The sequence below is a fragment of the Abramis brama genome (genome assembly GCF_963993115.1).
Source record: "Abramis brama genome assembly, chromosome: 10".
In the NCBI taxonomy this organism is placed as follows: domain Eukaryota; kingdom Metazoa; phylum Chordata; class Actinopteri; order Cypriniformes; family Leuciscidae; genus Abramis; species Abramis brama.
In genome coordinates, this window is record NC_139972.1 from 25,916,379 (window position 1) to 25,934,054 (window position 17,676).

Consider the following 17,676-nt stretch of genomic DNA (forward strand, 5'->3'; position numbering starts at 1 on the left):
AGGTGTTTATTTATGAGAAACGCATCACATCATTATAATCTCTCTTGTGGCAAGATGTTTTGTAAATTATGTGCATGAAAGTGCACACAATCATTGTATCCCGTTTACAATGCTTATAAACGAGCTCACAGTTTTTGACAAGCTAAAAAAAACTTTCTAAGACTGAAATACACGTATTGGCCACAGTATTCAAATCATTTTGTTATTTGTAAAGCTCTCTTTTTGATACTGCAGTGGTTCTCAACCAGGGGACCGTGGCCCCCTAGAGGGCCTCGGCACAATTTTAAAGGGGCTCTGAGATTACTTTAAAAGGAATAAAAATAAGCAATATAATTTATATTAAACAAATATATTAATTAATATTAAATAAGTAAATACATTGTCACAAAATAAACCCTATCATGCAACACTGAAGACTGGAGTAATGATACTGAAAATTTAAATGTATATAAATCAAACATATATTAAAATGTAAAACAGTTATTTTAAATCGTAATTATATTTCACAATATTACTGTTTTTACTTTACTTTGGAACAGATAAATAAGAAACCTCTTTCAAAAACATAAAAAAAATCTTACCGATCCCGAACTTTTGAATGGCAGTGTATAATATTACAAAAGCTTTCTATTTCAGTTAAATGCTGATCTGAAACTTTGTGGTTTGAGATAACTATATAGGGTATGCAGGGGTCAAGTGATGAGATTTCCCCCCCATAACACCTATGGTTATAGATGTGCTTTCACACTTTATCTGACCTTTGAGATCAGGTTCATTATATCCATGCATGCAGCATATTTAACACATAATAAAAGTGTCGGTCCAGTGGTTCCTTGTGTCACAGTTCTTGTCACATGATTAAGAAACACCTAACATGTCACTTTTGCAGGATCAGGTGAACTAGCACACCAACAGAGGGACTTCCATTATGGGGAACTGATGGAAACATTAACTGACATTTTAAGTCATTCATGGCGCAATGCATTATCCCGTGAGCTTGACGAAATGCAGGACAGGTACAGAATCAGATGTTCATTTGACAGGTTAACACTAAAAGGTTACAACCATAGGGATCCATTTGTTGTCAGGTCAAGAGGTGAGCGGTTGCGGCAAGCTGACAGGTTCAAAGGGTGAAAGTGGGTGTTTGTTAGAGTTACAAACGGACAAATTACCACAGCAATCTGGCATAATATATTTTTTACTGACAAAAATAATGAAAAATTTTGCTTTCACCGGTTTTACAAACTTTTAGAAATGGGGTTCAAAGGGTAAAAATGGTAGATTTGACCAGATTTTGTTTGTAATAATCAATATTAAAACCAAGTTAACTATAAACCGTTCAAAAAGGTTTCATTGTACTTCCCACATTATTGATTATTTTACAGTGTTAGCATCGTTTACACGTTATAGTAGGCCATGCTCTCTATCCACCACATCCGAAGTATAAATATAAAGTCTATAAATTATCTCGATCCAACATGCAGTTTATTGCACAAAGCACTTATTATGAACTGCAGGCTAAAAGAGTTAAGTGAAACTAAACCAAGCAGAAACTTCAGAATTTTAGTTTAGGATGTGTAATAGTGTCTCACATCACTGCATGCTGCTATCTTGCAAGAAAAGGAAAGGTGCAGTCGCACATTTGCTTTAGCTCTGGCAACAGTGCATCACAACACATGAATATGCATGAGCAAAGCACCTTGTGACCATGACAACCATGTCTTGTAAAGACAAAATAAAACAAAATACAGTCTTCCAATCTGATTCTTGGTCATAAAGCAAACAGCTTTGGCTTAAAATGAAACTGACAGGTATTCACATCAAAAAAGCCTTCAACACTGCTTGTCGATTACTGACTCCGGATGAGGATTGTTTAAAGGTAACCCAAAGCCACCATTTGTGCTTTCTTACTTCATATTATAAAGAAGGTGTGTCTACACCACGTGTGTTCATGCTTCTGGAAATGATTTCCTTCTCTAGTGACTTGAATGTGTTTAGTGTTTGGCACTTAAGTCGGTTTTAGAAAACACTTCTTGTAACCAGAACCATCCAGATTTTTTGAAAGTATTTTGAAGTGAATTTTAAATGCAACTCCTACAACAATAAATATAATTCTCTGAAAAAACAAACAAAAGAATTAAGTTGCACGATTATTAGGAAATTTTATAGGAAATTATAGGAAAAAGTGTTTAAAAAAAAATGCTGGGGCAGAAATCACCTATTCACATTTTGAATTTGGTCCAATTCTTTTCCATAGAAAAAACACAGGCTTTAATCTTGATTTGTAATATAATATAATATAATATAATATATGGCGAAGCGAAGTGGCCGTTACACCTCGGGTTGTGCATTATTTTTCAATAATTCAATGGCCCGTTGTTAATTATTCATCTTATACTACAGTTACCACACATCAAAACATTGTTCAGATGTATTTCAAGACAGTTGTCCTTAAAACGCTCTTGTGTGTAGGACTAATTTCTTACACATCTAATCCCAAGCCTCTGGTACTTATTCCAAAACGTCATTTTAGAGTTAGTAATGGAGTCTTTAGCCACTGATAGCAGACTAATGCAGTTAGAGAGAGCGAGAGAGAGAGAGATTAAACGTGTGTAAATTACCCGAGTCTGTGTGTCTCTCAGCAGTGTTCGTCGGCAGCACCTCTACTATTAGTGAAACTGTAAGTTTAACTGCTTCAAAAACAGCGCCGGTATTACCTCACTAGTGAGAAATGTCATGTAGCTTTTAAGTTGGTGAACTATTTTACTGATAAAATACAGCACTGACAACACATTTCTGTGGGAGTTTCTGTGTGTCCATACTGTATGTGTGCGTTTGAGTGTAAGAGAAAGAGAGTATATGCTTTTCGTATATAATAAAATGTAATTTTGGAAATAATTTGGCATTTTTATCCTATTGTCTACTATTTTTATTTGCTTGGCTTGGTCATTTGCTATTTGTAAGCTGTAAGGACCTTTGAAATGACTTAAATGATTTGGCAGAATGATATGGTACTGTATGTGGTCTGTAATGCGGTCAAGACCTGTTTGTAACTACTTTAGCCGTGTGTTTCCCTGAAAATAATTGCACACTTTAGAATGTTCGTCAACCAATCAGAATCAAGACTCAAAGTTTTGGATTTGCACCCAGCATGCGACAGCATATAAAAAAAATTACAACTAGACTAACACATGTCACGTTTTAAGTTAAAACTGTTTTTTGTTTTTCTTTTGGCCATCACATTAGCACCAAGTAATCCAGAACTACTGACACTTTCTAAATAACATACCCAAAATAAAAATGGCTCCTGCTCATGAGTCCGTCTGACTCCACACATTAGACTCAGACTCCAAAAGACTTAACACACTTGCTTCTGCAGTGCCTATTATGCCTAATGCGAGTACACACTGCGTGATTTTAGGTACGATTTTCACTCGCCGACAGTTTTGTGGAACTTCTGAGAGAAGTGCTGATGCCCGTCATGCAGTGTGGAATGTGTTTTGACTGGAAATTATATCGGCGATGACCTACAGCCAATGAGAGCGTAAGATACAGACGCAAGGGAAAGTTCAGGGGGAGGAGTCATAGACAAAACATGAGCAAGCATGGCGTTTTCGACAACTTGGATCGCAAGCTTCTTTGCTGGCTCTCTTTTACCAAGAATAAATCCAGTCTCACTCGTGATTTTACATTATTTCATGCATCACTTCTTGTGTGAGTTTGGTTGAGAAACATAGTTTGTAGACCAGACAGAGCTGTCTGCGATTCTTTCTATTAATATGTGACCCTCTGTCACCGACCTGTCATGTACAACAGCAACTAAATGGTACCCCAGACAGTCGTGTAGTGTGAGAAGAACGGTGATCCGACGACTTGTGCCTTTCGACTGCACTTTAAACATTTGTGCCCAAGGGTTGGTCTTTGCTTCCCAGTGCATGGCTTGTAAAATGGCAGTTTACTCAAACAGCTGAGACTGGTGGCTGAAATTATCAGCTGAAATCTAGACATCTCCCCACTGCTAAAATACAACCTTCAGGAACCTTCTCATTTGGCACGTTCCCACCATATACTGTACATGATCTTGTGTAGCGTGCAGTGCTGATCACAGGTGTTGTCGACTGTCAGTTTTTGTTCTCTCTGCGGTCGCGCTGAAAGACGGAGAAGCAGCCAGAGCTTTGTGAAGGGCCCATCAGCATACGGGCCTGATTCTCGTGCACAATTTTAATCTGTGACAACAAATACAATGCAAAAATGTTTAGGCTTATGTGATATAAATGAATAAAGACAACCAGATGAGGAAGATATGACATGGTTAAATGCAAAATACACAAATATAGGCACACAACTTGCCCAAGACTCTCCAAGACACAACTGATGTTTGAAAACAGGCAGTGATCTAATGGACTAGAATGTGAAGTGTGAGTGTCATTAAAATCTTATTTATTAACTCTGTCCCTGTCACATTTAATTGGGTGCTGAATTCTCAATTCCCCATTTATGTGTCAATTATAATTCCACATCAAAGGTGATGGTAAATATCAAGCTCTTCTCTTTGAGTTCACCCATGTGCTTTGTTCATGAAAGTATTTAGACACAGTAATGGCAATAAGAAGGTAAATGGTACTGAACACCTCAATAAGAAAACCTTTGGAACATTTAAGTTTAATTAAGAGGTAGAGTCAACATGACATTTTTTTACATTTTTTAATGGGGTGAAATCGAGAGTGTTCATATATAATGCAAATTTATTGGAACCATGCCCTTTTTAGTGTCTCTCTGGAACAACTTAAAAAGACAAGATAAGATTAGGTGCCATTAGGGGAGGATTGTAGCAATTTTTTATGAATAATATACTTGATTCTCTAAAGAATAAAATTCTCTATTGCAAAATAATGCAATGCAAAATAAGGTGAAGAAAAAAAAACGCTTTAAGTAAAGTCTTCAGAAAGTAATTTTTGGAGTATTCATATTTTTATCAAAAAATATATATAATATATATTTTATTACACATAAAAATAGAATATATATACTCAGAAAACTACTTTCTGAAGACATTACTTAAAGCGTTTTTTTCACCTTATTTTGTATTGCATTATTTTGCAATAGAGAATAATTTTATTCTTTATATAATTTCAGTGTTATATAATTATAATTTTTTTCCCACTGATTGCCTCTGGTTTACAGACAAATCCTCACAAGCAAATACAAATACAATGCAGCGCCACCTAAAAATGGATTAGCATAATCAATCACTTTTGCTGAGGATAAGTTGGAACACCTGAATATCGAATGTAGTGTCTCAAAAGCATTCCTTGCGTTTACTGACGCTAATTAAGCATCAATGAAGCCATAGGTTGCCATGGAGATCACCTGCTACTATAACAGTTCTGTTGCCGTCTACCTTTAGCTGGAGTTTTAATCTACAGGTACAAGTGCTCCTTCCAATTAATTGTGTTGTCATGCTTTTTGGATTCCAGGCATCGACAAAATGAAGTATATGTAAATGAACACTGCACTTCAGAAAAGATGCTTTCAGAGAAGGGAAACTTTAATTAAAGGCAAACAAAGCTTTGAATCTTGCAAATGAGGTTGGTTTTTTGGGCTGGAGCATATTTTCAGCTTTCCCGTAAGATGCTTCTGCAGGAAAATCTAAGACTGACCAACTCAAGCCAGTTTAGGAAGAATGTAAGAAAAAGGTTCTTAAAGAAAAAAAATATTCCCACTATTTGAACACAACTAATATCAGGTACATTTAAGCATATAATAAATATAATTTCATTAAATACTTACAGTGCATGGGCTTTGCATCCATGGCTCTCCATCTATTTGCATAGGGAGGGGTTTACTGGTTCTGTCAATGGAAGATAGTAATATAATACAGAAACATGGAGATATATAACATTTTATTTTGTTAATAAATTAGGTGTCAGGGCTCTGTCACTTCTGTCAAGTGTATTTCTTGGTTCTGTCTTTCGTCATGTCTTTGTGTGGGCGCGCGGTGCGCTCTCTTGTCTGTATGCCTTGTTACATGTGCGGGGCATGGTGTTTGGATCCCGGCACATCTGTCTAGTTTGGTTTCGGTTCTGTGTCGGGATTCGGACATTCATGCTCTGCGTGTTTGTCCTCTGTTGTGAGCGCACATGTTGACCTTTCGCTCGGACCGTACGCTCTCCTGTCTGCATCTGTTGTTGTGTTCTGTGTAGCATGTGGTTCATGTTTTCATGTCATGTTTTGTCTTGTACTGTGTAGCACGCAGCTTGTTTTTCACTTGCTGTGTGCTTTCATGTTGTCATGTTTTGTGTGAACACGTGGCTTATGAGTGTTCTCATTGGCTGCGTGTTCACATGGCTTGTGATTTGTTTCACTGGCCATGTGCTTGTGTTCAAGTCATGTTCGGTGTGAGCACATGGCTTGTCATGCATTTCCTTGTGCCATGTGCTCTCCTGTCATTGTCTAACCCTTCCCACCTTGTTACATGATTACTGATTAATTTGCCCCACCTGTCCTCCCTCGTTACCTGCTTTGTTTGCTCTCCCTACTTATTCTCCTTGTGTTTGCAGTCCTGTGCTGGTTCGTTGTCATATGTACATCGTATGTTTACCCTTGTATGTTCTTCGTCAAGTCCAGTCCAGTCCAGTCCAGTCCTTCCCCCTTGGGGTAGTTTTGTTTGCATTTTGTTTTATTTTATGCTTAATAAAAGCCTTTATTTCTTCTGCGTTTGAGTCCTCGCCTCATCTCCTCAACCCCAAACCGTGACATTAGGTTAACTTAGTTTTTTTTTGCACCATATTAAATATTTTCTTCCTTCACTACTTGTCCTATACAGTGTGTATGAAATGAAGTTTGAATGTAGACAAAGTACTGTATGTACTTAAGTCTCATGAAATAAATACACTACCCTTTGGAGTCGGTAAGATTTTTAAATGTATTTCAAAGAAGTCTCTTCTGCTCACCAAGGCTGCATTTATTTGATCAAAAAGACAGTAAAAACTAATAATTTAATATTAATACAATTTAAAATGTCACATGATCCTTCAGAAATCATTCTAATATGCTGATTTGATGCTCAAGAAACATTTCTTATTTTTATCAATGTTGAAAACAGTTGTACTGCTTAATGTTTTTGGGGAAACCTTGATGCATTTTTACCCCAGAATAGAAACTTTATAGAAAATAGAAAAAAAAAAACCCCTGCATTTATTTAATAATTTTATAATGTTACAAAATATTTATTTTTTAATTTCTCGCACACAAATAAATTCAAACTTTTGAATGGTAGTGTATCATTAATATTATAAAAGATCATTAAAAAGATCATAAAATCTGTATGCATAACAATTGCAAAATAATTAGTATATACAGTATATATAATAATAATATAATATATTATTATAATATACGTAAAGCATGTCATCTAGTATTGTGGCTAATGCTTTGGCGATATAAAACTTTTTACTACACTAATCAAGTTACTCAAATCTAACCCTTCACATTTTAAAATTCAGTATATAAGGACTACTTGCACATTGTTGTTAAGCTAATGTAGTAATTGGGGTTGATTTGTAAAGACTATGAAATGTACTGTAACACACCTGATAATGATGGAGGAACACTGGGCCAGACGTCTGCCTGCGCTCTTCAGACCCGTGTAGATCTGCCCCATTTCCATCGCCCCCTCCAGCCCCACCACCTCCAACAGCTGGTCAGAGGGGTCTGCCATAGAGGAAGAGAGAAACAGTTAACTGATGAGTAGTAAAAGTCCATTCAATTATGAAGTTACTGTACAAACGAGTAGACCAACAATTTAGGAACTTCTCAGTCTCGTTTTCTTTCACGTCAAATTAAATCTAATTTCTAGTCTGGTTAAAGTCTCTGAACTCACAATGACTTGCCTCTCCAGATAATGCATCTTAAATCTTGTATGTATCAGGATGTACCATAAACAATTAAATAATTTATTAATATAGTGAATATTGTTGTGTCCTAGATGATAAATTGCTTGTTTTTCATAAAAGCATCTGTTAACGCCCCCTGTAGTCAATAATTGTATCCCTTTAAACTAATCTTTGATCACCAAAATTATATATTTAAATGTTTTTTCTTGTGATTTTTTTTTTCATGGCTTAAAATAGCTTGAATATAACTCTATACCCTTGCTTCATTTAGTATTTGCGGAATCATGAATATGCTAATTATCCCCGCCTCTCTTTTACTCACACCAGCTCAGAGATTTGGTACCAGCACAATGGTATCGCTCTTTACATCGGACACATAACTGTAATTAATATGATTAGCCTTTTGCTTGACTATGTTATCAAACAGCTAATAATGTGCTGCTAATGTTACACAAACCATGTTCCCATTCCCCATCTCAGAGTCAGGCAGCTGCCTTCTAACAATAATCAGAAACAACTCAGAACGTCAGTGGAGAAAGGCATATAGTTGATCATAACAACGTGATATACATCCCGCTATATTGCTAAATCTGCCCAATTTTTCATATCAACTAAAAAATATACCGGGATAACCTGGCTTCTCTTGAGACTCCCCTGCTAGTTCACTGTTAATGATAAGCTAAAGCGCATCGGCATGTTGACATGATTGGTTACAAGGTAGTTTGTGATGTCAGAAACCGTCTTTTTTCACTGCAGTTTTAAGGAGAAAATACTCAGCAATGGTGTTGACTTTTGAATTTGCACATGGTTTGTCTTAAAGCACATTAAAACACCACATAGACATAAATAACATTAAAAACTATTTTCACCACAGGGGGACTTTAAATGATTAAATGTAAAGGTATAGCACATGTAAGGTGAAAATCTGTATGTGCTAATACCTAAAGTGAATTATTTTGCATTATCATTAATATACATGAAATAACACAAAAATGAAGAGCCCATGCAGACAGTCCTCTCCCTCCAAAACACAAAACCAATATCAATATCCTTGTCAAAATGTGTTAGCCTGTTATAGCTTTCCGCTTTCTACCAAGCCTGACCCATGGGGGGACGTCAGGGGGAAAAGATTATGAGGAGAAAGTCCAAAAGAGAAGATGACGAGCAGACAGTGGAGGTGTGTTTGGGCGGAAAGGGGGGGAGCGTGTGAGAAGAAGAGAGAAAAAAAGCAGACAAGCTTGATTTGGAATCTTCACAGTCTGCCTTCCGCTCTAAAAAAGCATAAATTGTCACCGTTGGAGAAAAGGAGGGGAGGGAAAAAACACCAACAACCCACAAACAAAACACCTATTAATTAGAATGCGACACTGATGCAAAGCAATCTAGTGTTCCTCCATATTTATTAATTTCTTTTTTGTTTTGAAGTTATGAGCATTGATTTTTCCTCGGTCGGAGGTCCAGTGTCGCGCTGGGACCATCTGTTCAGTAACAGCTCCTATGAGTCTTCCTCTCCTCCTCCTCAAACACACACGGTGTCATTCAGTCCACAGACAGGCAACAGTCAACCACACAAACAATCAGAACTGAGAGCTGGCAAAGCTCTGACCGCTAGCACAAGGTCCAGTCAGGGCTGTTGCATCCAATCATTCATTTTCTATTTATATTTCTATTTTAGTTTTGACCTTTTTGACACTTTTTAGGGTATCTTAGTGAGATGGGGGAAGAAGGGGAATGTGTGTGAGCCAGGTTCAAACTCTCACTACTCACATAAGCACTATGGCTTAATGTGCACATGTATCATGTATCTTATGTCTATTCTATTCTATTCTATTCTATTCTATTCTATTCTATTCTATTCTATATCCTTGATTTATTCCATTATATTCTAATAGCTTACACATTTTATATCTTATTCCATATCTTATTTTATTCTTTTCCTCACAAGTATTATATTATATTTCCTTACATTTATTCCATTCCATAGCTTGTTTAATCCTATTCTGTATATTCTTACATTTGTTCTATTTGTATCTTACATTTTAATTCTATTCTGTATTTTACATTTTAATTCTATTCTATATCTTTCATAAATTACTAATCTCTATCTACTCTATTTATCTAATCTATTCTTACATTTGTTATATTCTGTATTTTACATATTCATTCTATTCTATATCTTATATAAATTACTAATCTTTACCTACTCTATTCTATTTATCAAATCTATTCTTACATTTGTTCTATTCTGTATCTTACATTGTTATTATATTCTGTATTTTACATTTTAATTGTATATCTTTCATAAATTACTCATCTTTATCTACTCTACTTTTTAATCTATTCTTACATTTGTTCTATTCTGTATCTTACATTTTAATTATATTCTGTATTTTACATTTTAATTCTATTCTATATCTTCCATAAATTACTAATCTTTATCTGCTCTATTTATCTAGTCTATTCTTATATTTGTTATATTCTGTATCTTACATTTTAACTCTATTCTATTCCTTTTATACATTACTAATCTCCTTTATTCTATATCTAACATCGATTTTTTTTCGATCTTCATTATATTCTGTACATTGCATCAATTCTGTATCTTACATGCAATTCTATATTGCTAATACAGTCATAGATACCCAATGGGTGCAAGGAAGTGATATGGTGAGCAGGTGTTTTGCATCATAGCTGTCACTACAAAATGTATTTTAGGATGGCTGGAACACTATTGACCAATCGGAAGACAAGATTAATTTTTTATGAACATATAATAATAGTTTTATGAACATAAATATGAGTTACACTACAAGTCCATTCACATATTTAAGCTAAATGTCACTTGTGTGCAAAACTATATTCTACATGTACCTAAGGGCAATGCAGGGATATATTTCTTAAATATGCAAAAGCAAAGTGCAAAAAACAGTGTTGGTTCCAGTCGTCTGGCAGACCCCACAGTTACTGGGGTAACACAAATGCCTGGATTGTTGTACCAAACCTGTGTTCAGCTGTTGTCAAGGAGACAGGCTGTGAACGAGGCCTTGCTGGGATTTGAAAAGTGTGAGAAGTAGGAACTGAGTGTGTATGTGTGTGTGTTTGTATGAGTGTACACAGTCCTTTGACCACTGTGGCTCTGCTCTTTAAAAGGGTCAGGCTTGCCGACTCGTGAGGCTGAGAGCTCACACAGAGGACACCGTCAGAGTCAGGCTGAGGGGATTTCTAAATGCCTGAGGGAGCAGAGAACACTCTCTACCTACTGCTTCACATGCTCTGGGAGCTGTCATCTATTTCAAATGAGAATTTAACAGAGTATTAACACAGATGAAACACTTCACTAGAAGTTACATTAAAACAGTGTTAGCATTTCCATTCATTTCAATGACAGGTGATGTTCGGCTGGGAAATGATGCTCAAAGTTTCTGCATGCTGGTATAATTGCTTCATTGGCACTCAGTTACAGTGTTTTTTAGTCAATCACCTGAGCCATTAATGCTCAAGATCCAGGCAGTAGAAAGTAGAAGTAGAAAGTAGAAATAAACAGAAATGTCATGCTGTTTAGAGCTGGTGAAACATACAAAACTTTAGGCTATACTAATATTCAAATTAAACAAAAAATGTAAATCAAATAACAAAAATAAGTTAAAATGTGAAAAATTTCATTATTAAAAAATATGCAAACTTTTAATTAAATTTAATTATAAATAAATTAAAATTAAGGCTCATTAAAACATTTTTGAATGGCTGCCAGTTAAGAAAGATTCTGAAGAAGAATTTTGCCCACATAATGGTGTAGTTACGGCATCTACCAGCAGAGGTTAACCGGCCAAACCTTAACCCCTTTATCTACAAATAACATTCGGCACTACTAGAATTACCAAAAGGAATTGCGAAAAGGATGGTTTTCTTGAACACTCAATCAAACTGCCAATCAAACAGATAGCTCCGCCCCAAACTGACACGTGACACCATTGATTGAGCCAATGTTGCTATTCTAGGCTGTAGGGGACGCTTAAACAAACAGATACATTTTTGAAAGTGCCACAGAACAGTGTTTACACTTTTCAGGGAGAACATCAACTTTCAAATCAATTTCTAAAAGTCTCTGCATGCTAAGCTGGAATAAGAAAATGTATTTTAACAATGAAAAATGTCAAATCTCCTTCACGTTTCAACACAAACCTCTCTTTCTTTTGCACATGCACACACGTACACAAGCCGTGTGCACCTGATAATGGTGTTTTCTTGTCACCTGTTTTTTTTTTCTGTGTGATTGAACAGCCAGTGTTGCTCATGACGCACATGGAGCGACAGGCGCAGGGAGGGCTGAGGTACGCAGGAGGGGGTTGGGGGGGCTTTCACACAGTGTGTCAGGGGACATCAGTAGCCCCAGTGCAGCCCACGTCCATGCTGAATAATTCAGCCCGCCTCCATTCCCTTCCACCTGAGGAGGCCTGTCTCCTAGCGTCACCAGCGGGGCCACTCAACTGCTCCCGAAAGGTCAGACTCTACCCCATCTGAGAGCCGGGCCTCTGGGGCTAATGCACTCACTGTTTACCATCCAGCTAATGCTCCCTCGACTAATCTGACAAGCACAGGCCTCTCACCTTCAGAGCTCCTTCAGATGAAGCCGTATCTACAAAGGCTTTCAAAACCACCAGCAAGGCGCCCAGACTAAGTGCCTTCTCTGGTCCGAACCTGGGCTCATGGTCGCCTTCTCGCCAATCAATTGATCTTTCTTTCCCAGAGTAAATAGAATAGAATGGAGCGTAAAGGTTTTTTCTTCCCTGCTCTCTTTTTCGGAGGCCGGTTTTATTTGCAAAGCGCTCTGTTACTGCTTTAGCACAACTGAGAGATGCAGCAGGGATGCAGCAGGATATTAGAGCAAACATGCATGATACAAATGGGTGCATTTATCAGCGTCTGACTCGTATTGACTGAAATTAAAGAGTGCAAGGGGCTGGATGAACTGGAAAGACGTCCACAGACTAACGACAACTGAGATAATGGATTGGTACTTGGGGTTTAACTGAGGTGGACAGATTAAAGAGTTTAACGAATGAGATACTATGGAGTTAAGGCGTGTAAATGTACAGATATTGATATACTGTACAAAACATGAATAAGTATACTCATACTAGAGGTTATATTTCATTTTCACCCCTATTGACTGAAAAGAAAGCAGCTGGGCCAAGCAAGTAAACACTTTAACCACTGTAAAAAAGAAAGTCTAACTGACAATCTCTTTCAAATGGGTGATTTCTCATCAGGGAACATCAAATACTATGATTGTAAGATTCAAACAGGCTCAGACGTTTCACCCTTCATTCTGCTCTTTGTGATCCGAAACGTTCCCATGATAACGGCCCAAAGAGATTCTGTAAAACTACAATCAATGCTCTCAAAGCGGGCATGATGCATGATTTTCCCCAACGTGGTGACAACCGGCGTACACATTTCTAGATTAGTGAACAGCGTTCTGCCTTGATGATCCTCCGTGGAGGGAACATCTAAGTGTTTATCTCAAAAACAACTCTTTATTGTTCTTTGTGCTTTGACGGGATTTGGCCAATTCGCCAAAATGTAAATTGGTCTGACCGGCATGTAAAGTGATGAACCACAGTTTGGTTTGTTTTTAAATGTATAGGCGGGTTTATGGAAAATACATAATACACTAAAATAGACCAGAATGCACTTAAATATGTACTTACTGGTATGTGCGACAATGTATGCGAACTACAGAAGCCTGTTTCCGCCGCAGAGTAATAAAAAGATAAAAAGGTAATTGTGACTTAAAGGGGTCATGAACTGAGAAATCAAATTTTCCTTGAGCTTTTGATATATAAGAGGTCAGCATACTATAAGAATATCCTGTAAGTTTCAGAAGTGAAAACTTCCTTGTTAGTCCAAGAACAGCTTTTATTGTTACTAAGCCCAGCGAACGACTCGTCCTGGAATGTGTCTATTTATGAAGTAATAGATAGGTGAAGAGGAAAATCAACATTTCAATCAACATTTTCCTCTGCAGAAGAAAATCAACATTCATTTTCAACAATGTGAATGGCTCAGTTGAGCATTATTTATTTGTAAGCGGTACATTTCGCCGTGGATTTTTTTGGTAAATCAGTCGCAATTTCGGCGAAGGCTTTGCAAACAGACTGTTATGATATGGACTCGACTGTAATGCGACAACATGTAGGTAACAGTGTTAATTCAAATGAAAGCATTCGTGAGAGTGCAGAAACCGAGTTGCAATGACAAGATCACTGCATTCATGTGCTCAATATCTGTGACCGGCTACAATGCTCATCACTGCAACCTTTCATGCCATGATCTAAATATAATGCTATAGATCTAAATATAATGCTATAATCAACACTTTACACAATCAGTTAACCTTGAGACCTGTAATAGTAAAAACGTGCTAAAAGTTTTTTAGAGAGTTAAACGTGTAATACTTAGCTATTTCATATACAAAAAACATCAGCCAATCACAGCAGTGGGCGTTTACACTGAAGTCTCACAGCAGACACTTCCCTCCAAACAGAGTGTTCAAATCAGAGGGCTAAAAACAGGCTGGGAAAAATGCCTTTTATTTCTAAATTCTGAAGTTTTTTTTATGTAAAAATCACCACAAGTGCACCACATAAAACAATGCAGTTCATGACCCCTATTATACTCATATGCATATATATATATATATATATACTGTGACGCAATGTGACTTTATATCTCAAAAATCGGACTTTATATCTCACAAATGGGAGTTTAATGTGACTTTAAAGGGGTCCTATTATGCCCTTTTACGAAGTCTTGATTTTGTTTTTGTGGTGTACTAGACTAGAATATGCTTTCATGTTTGATTGTTAAAAAAACACATTCATTGTCACATATTTTACATTATTATAGCACCTCTCTCCCCAGTCTGTCCCGAATGCGCCATTTAGTTCTGGTTTCGATAAAGCCCCTCCTTATGAAATACGAAATGTGCTGTGATTGGTTAGCTAGCCCATTGTGTTGTGATTGGCACCGCTTGTTAGCGTGTGTTCAGGAAATGTCCCGCCCCATACCATAACTGCGAGCTCTACTCAGATGTAAATATTAAGGATGGCGTCAATTTTAAACCAATTCAAGCCTGATTCAGACTTAAGAATGTTAACAAACAAGAGGACCGTCCAGAACGGATTTCATGCACAGACTTTGCAAGCACGGATTCCACATAACGTTTTAGAGTGGTATGTTGTTGCTCCATTTCAGGAGAAGCTTTTGTGCGTAGCCTGCATTGTAGTTCTGGAAGCTGTTCTTCGTAAAATGTGCAGCACACAGAAAAATGTTGGGTTTATAAAATCAATTTTAACCACTCTAAGTTTGTCAACCTTAGGAAGGTCAAACAAATGAGTTTTGGAAATGGTGGACAAAACAGTGCTCTTTGACATAGCAACAACACTGTCTTCTCTATCGCAGCTCAGCCAGGCCTCGTCCCCTTTTTTGCGTATTTAAATGAGTAACGGTCTCACAAAACCCGGAAAAAACGTGTTGTAGTCCAAATGAGCCGTTCATTGTAGTTCTTGAAAAGTGGATTTTGTTAAATAAAATCTCCCTTTAGAGTGGAGTTTGAGCTTTGTAACCTTGCAGATCTTTTTTATGCTCAAACAGCAACATTACACACTAGTGTAGTTGAAAGTTGAAAAAGTTGAAAAAGTGAAAAAGCATAAATTTTACATTATGACTTTATATCTCACAAATGGGATTTTATAGTTCGCATTATGACTTTATATCCACATTATGATTTTATGTGTAATAAATGTATCACAATGTAATAAATTTAAATATCACAAATGGGACTTTATATCTCATGTTATAACTTTGTTGTAATGTTTTTATACTTAATTGTTACTAAGTACCTCAAACAAAATTTTGAATATCTTTCAAAGATCTGATACCACTAACCTGGCGGACTATGGCATTTATTTTTTCATTATTTCAGGCGGACTGTCAAAAACAACCTGTGTACAGTACTCTTACTCTAGAAAGACATGTAAAGCCAGCCAATCAGATTAGAGCTTGCCAGATTTGTAAGATTTGCTTTTCTAGTTATGTGTGCAATAACAATAAGCCTTAAACATCTGTGGGCGGTCCAAGGGCATACCGTATAATTGTGAGACTACAAAGAACCAAAGTTGCACAACTTAGCTTGAAATTATGCAAACTTTGTAGTACGAAAAACAAGAATTTGCATGATTTATTATGGCAGTCATTTCAGTACCCTTGAGCACAGCTAGTGGCAACAGCAGACGTATGTGACCGTAAGCCTTTAGAAAGTACAGTTATTGAAACCCCAATCAGCCCGGTTTTACCATGGAATAGTTGAGTCTGCTTTGATTAGACAGGTCTGTCCACCAACGCTAGCACAAGCCATTACAGAGCCACTGACAATCCCAAACACTGACATTAAAACTGCGCCCCTTCAACCCAAACAAAAGCCACTCGCCATGATTCAATGTGTCACTGGTGAAATATTCATCATGAAAGAAAAGTTTCTCTGAAGTTGCCTTTGATTAATCAGGTGTGAAGACAAGGACTTTGCAAACCAGTAATGTTAAGGTGACCCTTAAAGAAATGTTCCAGGTTCAATTCAAGTTAAGCTCTATTGACAGCATTTCTGGCATAATGTCTATTACCACAGAAACTAATTTTGACTAGACCCCCAGTAAAAATAAATGAATAAAAATAAAAACGAATAAGACAAATGATTGAAAAATTAAAAAAAACGATAAAAATTGTATAGGAATCAGAACCCAACATCTCATTCATTTTGCCCTGCATAGTAGCCTACAATATGATTTGTGATATGCGAGTATGCGTTTGTATACCTTGGACAGCAAAAATTAATTGTTTGGGGTCAACAATTGTGGTCTTCTTTTCTGGAGACTTCTTCCCTGTTCTACGGTGACCCCTCCGTTTCTTGCTCTCTCCCCATAGGTTGGAACCGCCATGCATGCTGGGAATATTCAGGACGGCGATGCCCTCCAATGAGATGTTGCTGAGGTTCAGGGTGATACCATCACACTACAAAAAACATGGGAAAGAATTGCAAGGCGTGTTTATGAACAGTATATATATTTAAATTACAATTAATATACAGTGAATGAATCGATCAATCAATAATGAATAAATAGATCTACATCTGTTGTATTAGCACAAGCACACTGAAAATAAATTGCTCTTTGTTATAATCCAAAAACAACAAAATCCTGAAAGACATTTAGGCAAAATGTATTTTTCTTGTATTAAAACAATACACCACAGTTCCTTCCAGTGGTTTTGCAGGGGGTGTTTAAGTGTTAGAAAGGCGATAAGGCATGTGGTTTCTCACTTATTCTCATTACCTCCACCTCAAGATAATCATGAAGCTTCTTGCAAGTTGCTGAGAAGGTTTCCGAGGTGCCAAACTCGAAGTACCAAAGCTTATTCTTCATCCTGAAACCAACAAGTTGTATCAGATTTTTATGGATAATGTATTTTTTATAGATCATTATCAATCATTAGGTGAGTGGTGTGGCGTCTTAAAATGAAAAGGTTATTTATTGGCATCTATGGTTTCATGACATAACATCCATGGAACCTTTTCTTTGCACAAAATGTTCTTTTTAGTGGAAAAAGGTTCTTCAGATTTTTTACATATTATTTGCATTAAGAAAAGATATTGCTTTTAAGAACCTTTCACCAATAGGTTCTTTGAGGAACCCAAAATATTTCTTCTATGGCATTGCTGTGAAAA

General features: G+C 36.7%; 1 protein-coding gene across 1 annotated transcript in view; it reads right to left on the minus strand.

The window, feature by feature from the left end:
* Positions 1-434: 434 nt before the first annotated feature.
* dgkb (diacylglycerol kinase, beta) overlaps positions 435-17,676 on the minus strand; it is a 62,476-nt gene continuing 45,234 nt past the window's right edge. Inside the window, exons 20-24 of the mRNA XM_084126726.1 lie at positions 17,285-17,375; positions 16,769-16,964; positions 7,593-7,713; positions 5,791-5,851; positions 435-4,226 (exon numbers count right to left, since the gene is read on the minus strand). Of these exons, the coding sequence (XP_083982852.1) occupies positions 4,122-4,226; positions 5,791-5,851; positions 7,593-7,713; positions 16,769-16,964; positions 17,285-17,375 (574 nt within the window). The 3' untranslated portion in view covers positions 435-4,121. The remainder of the gene's footprint in view (positions 4,227-5,790; positions 5,852-7,592; positions 7,714-16,768; positions 16,965-17,284; positions 17,376-17,676) is intronic.